This window comes from Vigna unguiculata, chromosome 5 (assembly GCF_004118075.2).
Source record: "Vigna unguiculata cultivar IT97K-499-35 chromosome 5, ASM411807v1, whole genome shotgun sequence".
Taxonomy (NCBI): domain Eukaryota; kingdom Viridiplantae; phylum Streptophyta; class Magnoliopsida; order Fabales; family Fabaceae; genus Vigna; species Vigna unguiculata.
The window spans coordinates 47,258,590-47,268,031 of record NC_040283.1 but is presented as its reverse complement, the minus strand read 5'-3'; the positions used below and the strand labels follow the sequence as shown (position 1 = coordinate 47,268,031).

Here is a 9,442-nt window from a genome sequence, read left to right as displayed (position 1 = left end):
TATAGCATTTGCTGTAAATTTGTTAGCAAGATATAGTTCTTCACCTACAAGAAGACATTGGAATGGAGTAAAACAAATACTCCGTTACCTTAAAGGCACTATGAATATGGGCTTGTTTTACCCAAATGATTCAAAATTAGATCTAATGGGTTATGCAGATGCAGGTTATTTATCAGATCCTCATAATGGTCGATCACAAACAGGATATTTGTTCACATGTGGTGGCACAGCGATTTCATGGCGATCTGTGAAACAAACAATAACAGCAACATCGTCAAATCATGCAGAAATTTTAGCATTACATGAGGCAAGTCGTGAATGCGTTTGGTTAAGGTCTATAATTCAACATGTGCGACAAACTTGTGGTTTATCCTTGGGAAAAATGAAACCAACAACGATATATGAAGACAATAGTGCATGCATTGCTCAATTGAAAGAAGGATATATTAAAGGAGACAGAACAAAACATATTCTTCCAAAATTCTTTTTCACTCATGATCTTCAAAGAAATGGTGATGTAGAGATCCAAAAGATTCGCTCATGTGAAAATCTAGCAGATTTATTTACAAAGTCTTTGCCAAGGAGAACTTTTGAGCAATTGGTTCATAGGATTGGACTCCGCCATCTTAATGATGTAAGTTTACATGAGGGGGAGAAATAGAAGATGCAAAGAACAATATTATATAGAATGATGTACTCTTTTTCCTTCACTAGGTTTTTATCCCAAAGGGTTTTTCCTAGTAAGGTTTTAACGAGGCACATTCTTTTATCAATGGACATCCAAGGGGGAGTGTTATGAATTAATGGTCGTCCATTGATTTATACAATTACTCATATGATTGATAATCATATTATTCATTACTCTTTATGATGTAATATTTTGTATTTACTATTTGATTTTATATCCTTTCTGGGTTACCATATTGTACCTATAAATAGGACTCGTCCTATCAGTAATAAGACACACATACAAACAGATGAGTTGCTCCCTATTCTCTCATTCTCTATTCTCTCTTGTTTTTTCTCTTCTCTATTATCTGTCGTCATTCTCTATGTTATTCACTTTATTTCATAACAGTAATTAGTTATTGAAAGTTGAAAATAGAAATAACATTCCCATCAGTCAGCGTGTACACATCATTTTGACCCAGTGACATAATCTTGTTTATGAAAAACGGCTTTAAACAAACAAGCACCGACTTTTATGAGAGAAAAAAAAAATTAATTTCAGACAAATTTTGGAAATAAATTGGTTACATTAAATTTTATTAATTTCCTAATATTCTTCTTAAAATATTTTTTTATAAATAAGAAAACTTAACATACTTTTATAAAAAAATATCATTAAATAAAATAAAAAATACAGTTAAAATTTTTTATAATTTCCCTACTGTGTTCTGTAGGTATGTCAAAGTGGGTTGGACTCGTCCGTCACCAAGAAAAAGATGGACCGGGTTGAAGTTTCCAACCCTAACCCACAGTGATTTGGTCTGTCTAACCTATCAAACTAGCAGGTTAAAGGCGGGTTGGTTCATCTATCCTGTCTATCTTATTTTTTAATAATTAAAAATTAAATTTTATATATATATATATATATATATATATTATATAAACAAATTTATATATAAAAAAAAATTAAAAATTAAAAAAAAAATAAGAAAAAGAGTGACGGACTAGTCCGATCCGTTCTAAAACAAGTTATAGTATCCAATCCAACTCGATCCGAACCGCTTTTGGTAGACACCTCTGTTTGTTTTCAGTATCTTCTTTCCATTTTCCACCCATCCAAGCTATGCAATGTGGTGGAAATATCATTATTGAGCAATTTGACAATTCACATTTACAGCCAAATAAAATTGAAAGCTCTTTCGTATGCATCCCACAAAGATAACCTGAAGAACCTTTTTGCTATTGCTGTCTTATTAGTTAATTAAGATCATTCTTGTGCTCAATTTTTTCCAATGTTAACAAAATTAACTCTCTTCAAAATGATCTGAACCATATCAATGCCTAAACATTAAGCTACATCATGATACTTTGCTCAAACGTTCTGCATAAACTGACTCAAATGATTGTTCATCAATCTACAATTCCGCAATTTCACTTGGGCTTTCTCTAAAGATGATTTATCAATTTCCTCTGTAATGAACTGGCGAATTATCTGTTCATTTTTTGCATACGCATACCCAAATTTACATGCATTTATTGGCACAAGGTTCATGACAGTAAACTACAGAAGGGATTCAAGGGAGTGGTTGTATGTAAAGTATTTTTCCGAGTGCATATATTACATCTCTTGCAAACCAAACGAACCTTCTAATCTGAAGCCACCAGGATCAGACCATAGATTATGCAATTTTAAGGTACAGTTTCAAAACAGATTATTAGTCTCTGAAAATGAACATTCATCATTCATCATTCATAGGTGCATGAATTCCTTTTGAATTTGATAGGTTTTGATCCGGAAGAGTTGATGATCAAGGGACAAGTGATTTGCTTATGATGCTTTGTCTTCACCAGTTTACCCACCACATTTCCACGTGACCGGATTTCAAAGTTCAATGTGAGTGGAACCTCAACACCAGTTTGAGAGGCAGTTATGGTGGATCCAGCACCATACAGAGGAACCTTTGTACCCTCTACGTTCACTGATACAATGCGGTGACTTTTTCTTGGCTGATAGTATTTCTTCAGCTGCAACAAGTTAGATATACCAATGTAGATCGTGTTAGGTTTACAGAAGGATTCAATAGGAAGATACAACACCAATGAAACATGAGTCCAGCTACACAAGACATTGATACCACTCTCAATCCAAAACCTTAAGACAATAGATTTATGGGTCTTTATTTTTACACAGTACTCTACTTTCTCATTTTTAACCATAAATAAAAATACTTCCTAATAATCGTGGACGTAGACATACAGAGTATGTCGATCCGCGTTAAATTCTTGTGTAATTTGAATTTGAGTTACTGTTTGTTCTTAAATTTTGTAGTGATGAGATAATTTTTACCTGGCCTGAGGCAACTGTGATGTCTGAGAAGACAAGATTGATGGGTGTGGAGTGTACATGAATTCCAAAAAATGTAGCAGGGTTATAGATGCTCATGCGCAAAGTCACATTAAGTGTCATCATTTTTGTGATGACACCCGTGAAGTCTGAACCCTCTCCAACGTACATATTGTGCACCGTCAAACTCTGCAACAACCAAAAATATCAACAAGATACCCTGTGACTACCAACTACTTCAAGTGACATGTAATCAGAATCCCATGACTCATACCAGTGCTAGTAATAACAGCTTAAAAGTGGAGTATTACACGATCATAATCTAGGAATTGAATGAGTAAATTATGCACATTGAAACAAAAATCTTAGTATACTGCTAAACAAGTTTCTAAGTGGTTTATTCATGGTATCCATGTTCTAATTTGAAATAAAACAGAGTTTATAGATTAACATAGAAAGTAAACCATTGACAGGTTCAGACAACAAACTATGCATATGGCTGGAGGAATCAAGAACTAACCAAAGTCATAGCACAAGCACAAATTGATAAATTTTCTTACCTTGACATTAACTTCTGCTTTGTAAGGTCTGCTAGCACCCCAAATGATCAAGCAAAACACAGTGAAAACAACCACAAAGGTAAACACAGCAATCAATGCTTGTAATCTTCTTGTGAAACCCTTGTCATCAAACTCATGATAAGAACCTTCTTCCAGAATCACATCACACTCAGGCCACCCCTTATCGTTTCTCTTCCTACTACCTTTCCTTCCAGAAGATGACCTGAAAATCCCAGAAAAACGGCTTGCAGAAGAGTTCCTAGAGTGGCGTCCAAACGAAGGGTGTGAAGGAGACTCCATTGGACTGTTAGATATTGGCGTAGCCTGCATTGAAGATGACTTGTCTCCATCGTGAGAATCCCTTGAAGGACTCTGCACATAGTACACAGGACGCTTTGGAGACCTTGAAGGTGAAGAAGGAGCTAAACTTGTGATATCGGATTCAGATTTTGCAGACAACATCATCAAAATCTGAATCACTATACAATACAGAAAAACACCTGATATAAGTGTTTATTATAAGATATAGAGTGAACTCAGTACCAAACTGAATTTGTACGTATATATATATCTAGCAGAAAAAAGAAGAACAACTAGTGAGAAACTCAAAAGATGCAACACTCAATATAGATAAATGATGAACAAACACACATTCAACTCAATTCAATTGTGTTTCTTTCACTGTGAAGTGCAGAATAAGAAGTTAAGCTTGAAGGATAAATAAGAGCAATGGATAATAGAGTTGAAAGGCTCGGAACCAAACCTCACTGGCTGCACAAATTCAGCAGGGTCGGGAATAAGTGTCGGCAGCTTGTTTTTATTTTTCAATTTTTTTCTGATATGAGTGTTTAAATTAGAAAACAACAGTTTCTTATGTTGTCTTTTTTCTTGGTGGGGCAGAGCCACTTCTGCAAAAATAATTCTTGAACCTTCAATTATAGGAGTAGGACAATTGTCTAATTATATTATGGGTCCTCTCTTGTTTGTGTATGCTGCAACGTGATGTTATTTGTTATCGTTTTAGGTGCGTTCTATAATGTATTTCTGACGTTTAGTTTTGTTGGATAATGCAGATTACGAATTACAAAAACAGATTAAGTCACTAAACAACACTCGAGAAAGGAACTTGCTAATGCCATTTGGGTACCCAATGACAAAATTGGTTGCACCATTTAAATATTTTAATGCAAGGTTGTTAACGTCTGATTAAATAAACAAGACGGGAATTCACGTGTATGAAATCTCAAAAACCCTATCTATCAGTTTTGCCGGAAAAAGGGTTCGGTAAAGTTGTGTTTTCACGAGCAAATATTGGGGTTTATTGCACCGTATCGAAACATCTTTTGACTTTGAATCCAAAGTTCAATTTACCGTACATGTTTTGCTCTGTTCATTTTGAATAAAGTAATAATAAAATGTTTAAACCTTATTAAATATTTCTTGTAAAATTGTTTGGATTTAATTTAGATATATTAATTAACAGTAAAATATTTAATCCAACCAATGGCATTTCTGATTATATTATTAAGTCTACCACTTTATATGCTACAATCATGATGTTATCAAGAATTAACAGTATATTCTTGTTTACTATTATTATTATTACTATAATAATAATAAATAATAGTAATGTGTATTATAAATAAATAAATATATATATATATATATATATATATATATATATATATAAATACTTTCTGTTGAGAAATTATGATAAGCCTGACCGTATGTTTAAGAGGGTACTGTAAGGAATTTTTTGGGCCTAAGGTGTTTCCCATGTCCTAACATAATTACATGAAGGCCCACATTTGACCCAAATAGTGTCAGAGTCTAAAATCAGCCCATACTGTATCTGGATAAGAAAATTAGAAATAAAAAAATATTTAGCGGAAAGCCTTCTCTTTTTATCAGAGCCAGGTTTCGATCCTGGGACCTGTGGGTTATGGGCCCACCACGCTTCCGCTGCGCCACTCTGATTTGTTGATAATTCCATACAATTAATAATATATACTATATATATCTTAGTTATTATTTCATGTAAAATAGATTTTATTATTTATATTTTAGTCTCAAAATTTTTGTACAATGATAAATTTAGTTATTAATAAATTAAAATTAAAAAAATTATTTACCACATTTTTTTAAATCTTTTTAGATTTATATATGAAACTTTCAAATTAAAATATTATTCATTCTTTAATCATTTTAAACAATGGTTACATCCATTATAAGCATCAATATTTTTAATTAATATACTACTTTTTATATTGTTAAAAGTGTAAATATCCCATTAATATTATCGACCATTGATTTAAAATCTAAATATATACATAAGTTTTCCAAAACATTCATTTCTTTTCCTATTAAATGTGTGTTTAATAGGAAATGAGTTATACCTTTGAAGATGTCATGTGTTGTCTGAAAAGAAAAACATATGAAAGTGTCTCATAAAATCAAAAAATCACCATCTTTTTTTTTCTTTAATTTCTCATAAATAGTGTTTAAATTTTTGGTGTTGGGATAAATTATTGAACATATAATTAAAAGGACATGGACATAGAAGTAATAAAATGGTATTATTGATGTTGGTTGTTGTCAATTTGTTTGATTCCAGCTATTAAAATATCTAACCAATGGTTGATGAATTTAGCATTTGGTGGTTACTATAAGACCATTGACTTTCTCTTCTAATGCTTCTGATTTAATCATTTAATATTTATTTCATTAACCATTCACCTAAAAAAAATATCATCTCATGATTTTGCACTATAATGCTAAATCCCAAACACAACACTCCTTCAATTGAATCAATCATGTTTAAATATATTAAAATATATTAAATTTGAATCAATCATGTTTCAAATTATTTTATTTTCCATATTTTATGTAAATAAAGTAGTTTTAATTAATTGAATTTTAGTTTTTGTGTGTGTATAAGATATTAAAAAAATATATTCAAATCTAAAATATTAGTTAATAATTATAAAAGATTAATGTTGATCATTTTTTTGTATTTTATTTTAATTTACTTTTTGAGACAAAATTTGTTAATGTTTTTTTAACTAATATTAAAAAAGTTTTTTCTCAGTTCGTCCATTTTTTGTTCATTGCAATTATTTTGGTTTGCATGAAGTCGTTCGTTAAGGTTGTTTTATCAATTTTTTTTATCAAATCGAGTTGATATTTTTCCTCAACTGGCATTGATTGACAAAACTACTATTAACAGTTTATTTAAAATATTCTAGTTAACATTAGAAGAAAAATATATAGCAAATTATTGATATAGGAAAAAAATCACAATAAACTTCAAATGAAAGAATAATTCTATGTATTGTTGATTGAAAAATAATCTTCACCCATGTTGTCTTAAAAAATTTAATTAATAGTACTTAAAAAATACTACAACTAACATTAACTAAAAATAATCTAAAAAAATGTGTTTGATACTATATTTAAATTACGCATCTAATACTATGAAGATGTTCATCAATTGATTCTAATCAACATCAATTACGTACAGTCTGTATGACGGAGATTATATGAATTAATAGGTGAAGTTTCAAGCTTGAAAGAGAAGTTTTTTTTTTCTCTTTTTATGAAAATAATTAAGTTTTTTTATAACGATTTAGTGTAGGCAAATTTCAATGTGTGTATGGTATCAAAGTTAAGGATTTTGATGTTTACAAAATACTGCTATATTTTATAAAGTATTTGATATTTAATGGATTATTATAAATAATTTTGTTGGTTTTGGTATGCGTCGTTATCACACTCACAAAATCGTTCCACCGACAAAATGTTGTGTTTCCAAAATATATTTAGACAAGTTGTGAGGTATATTTAATCAAATCTTCTAAAAAATTATGTTTGACACAAATAAATATTTTTAAGAGTTCCTTAAGAATTGTTCTCTATAGTTGATGCATGATAATTCTCTTGCTCAATTGAATAAAGGAAGTATTAAAATTACGTGAGGAAAAAATGGATGACAATAAATTTTAAAATATGAGGTAAGGTTTTCTTGATATTATAATGAGTTATTCTGTTAATATATCGTTCAACTTACTTGTTTTTATTTAATTTGGAATTTTTATCTTGTCTTAACTTTTAAAAAACTTCTTTCAAGTGTAAATTTTTCTATATTAAAAAGTTTTCCTTTTAAAGATGAATATTTCGATTAACAGTAACAAATTCTTAAGTATCGGAGTTTTTCACCTTTTTATATCACATTTAGTCAAGTTGCCATCAAAATAACCATTGACTTTAATATTTGGTAAAGGTTTGTCGAGGAGAGACGTCAAATAAATTCACTACCAATGAGACATTAGTAAGCTCATATAAAAGAACGAGATATCATTTTTAACCCATTTCCATTTTGATCAAATATGAGATTTTCAACTCATCTTGCATTTTTAATAATGTTTACCTCAAGTGAAAATTTCTCAAATTAAAACACATTCGTCTCAAATACGAATACATTAATAGTACTAACCAATCTTTTAACTTCAGATATTTTACTTGCTTTATACCATATTGGTTCAAACTGTCACAAGGATGGATTGATAGCACATGAGATTTTTTTTAAGGGATACGTCAGATATTCGTTATCAATAAGACATGAACAAGACCATATAAGATATCAGAATACAAATTTCAATCCAAAATTTTAAACAAATAATTTGTGGATTCTTTTATTCATGTAATGTTCATCTTATTCACTTTTATCTAATGTGAAACATCAACTCATTTCGTCTTCTTAACTTATAAAAATGTAAAAAAAAAAATGGTAATACTTACCTTTGATTTATATTTTTTGTCATAATAGATATAGTTTGCATATATTTCCTAGAGTATAATTTTTATCATGGATTTAGTGTGGTTCTCCCACACTTTGTGTTTGTTTATTTATTTATTTTAACAAATTTTCACCTCATGACAATTTTTTGATTTTATAAATTGATGATTTATTGAACTTTTATGAAAATATTATGTTTACAAATGTCCTTTTATTTTATTTATAATTTTAGTATTTATTTTAAAATAGATATATTTGGACTTTATATTTTAGAACTGTATTTATTTTTTGCACACGTTATGTTACTTTATATTACGGGTCCTCTCTTGTTTATACTTGTTACAACGTGATTTTATTTGATATCATTTTTTAGGTACGTTCTAGATTATATTCTCGATGTTTAACTCTACTGGATAATAATGTAAATTACGAATTACAAAAACAGATTAAGTAACTAAACAACACTTCGCTAATTCTGAAACAAATTGGATGGTACTGGAAAGAATTTTTTTTGGGCCTAAAGTGTTCCTGATGTCCTGACATAGATTTCATGAGGGCCCAAATTTGACCCAAATAGTGTTAGAGTCTAAAATCAGCCCATACTGTATCTGGATACGAAAATTATAAATTAAAAAATTTTAAGCGGAAAGCCTTCTCTTGTTATCAGAGCCAGGTTTCGATCCTGGGACCTGTGGGTTATGGGCCCACCACGCTTCCGCTGCGCCACTCTGATTTGATATTAATTTAAGCAAACAAAACTATTTTACTATAATTTAGGCATTAGAATGAACTAAAAAAAGAATAATCACTTTTCTTTTTTTAATTTTAGCTTCATATAAAAAATTTAAACTTATATACATTTAAATTAGAACATTATTCGTTCTTTCATCATTTTAAACGATGGTTATATTCATTATAAGCATTGCAATTTTTAATTAATATATTACTTATATCATTACAAATTTTATATACATTATTAATTTTCTCAACCATCGATATAAAAATTAATTATATTCGTTTCTAAATCTTTGTTGTTGAGAGTAGTCTCATTCATTATTCATTGCTCTCTTTTTG

General features: G+C 29.8%; 1 protein-coding gene and 2 non-coding genes across 4 annotated transcripts; all 3 read right to left on the bottom strand.

Annotated features, from left to right (window-relative positions):
* Nucleotides 1-2,133: 2,133 nt before the first annotated feature.
* On the bottom strand, nucleotides 2,134-4,510 carry LOC114185545. Of its 2 annotated transcripts, none has more exons than XM_028073339.1 (4): nucleotides 4,337-4,510; nucleotides 3,574-4,052; nucleotides 3,017-3,202; nucleotides 2,134-2,694 (listed from the first exon to the last, which is right to left on the bottom strand). In XM_028073339.1, exons 2-4 carry the CDS (start codon nucleotides 4,036-4,038, stop codon nucleotides 2,416-2,418), a joined length of 930 nt encoding a protein of 309 aa, XP_027929140.1. In that variant the 5' UTR covers nucleotides 4,039-4,052; nucleotides 4,337-4,510; the 3' UTR covers nucleotides 2,134-2,415. The 2 variants fall into 2 exon arrangements, with proteins under 2 accessions (XP_027929140.1, XP_027929139.1); XM_028073338.1 differs by having other exon boundaries at nucleotides 3,574-4,073; nucleotides 4,337-4,420.
* A 968-nt stretch (nucleotides 4,511-5,478) lies between these two features.
* On the bottom strand, nucleotides 5,479-5,550 carry TRNAM-CAU. Its single transcript has one exon. It is a non-coding gene; the product is annotated as a tRNA-Met (tRNA).
* A 3,479-nt stretch (nucleotides 5,551-9,029) lies between these two features.
* TRNAM-CAU lies at nucleotides 9,030-9,101 on the bottom strand. Its single transcript has one exon. It is a non-coding gene; the product is annotated as a tRNA-Met (tRNA).
* Between the last annotated feature and the right edge of the window lie 341 nt (nucleotides 9,102-9,442).

What these genes read in the sequence shown, in the direction of transcription:
- LOC114185545 (XM_028073339.1), bottom strand. Translation starts at nt 4,038, where the DNA reads ATGATGTTGTCTGCAAAATCTGAATCCGATATCACAAGTTTAGCTCCT. An exon ending in AAGCAGAAGTTAATGTCAAG is followed by an intron (nt 3,203 to 3,573) that starts GTAAGAAAATTT and finishes TGGTTGTTGCAG; the next exon opens with AGTTTGACGGTGCACAATAT. An exon ending in TCACAGTTGCCTCAGGCCAG is followed by an intron (nt 2,695 to 3,016) that starts GTAAAAATTATC and finishes AACTTGTTGCAG; the next exon opens with CTGAAGAAATACTATCAGCC.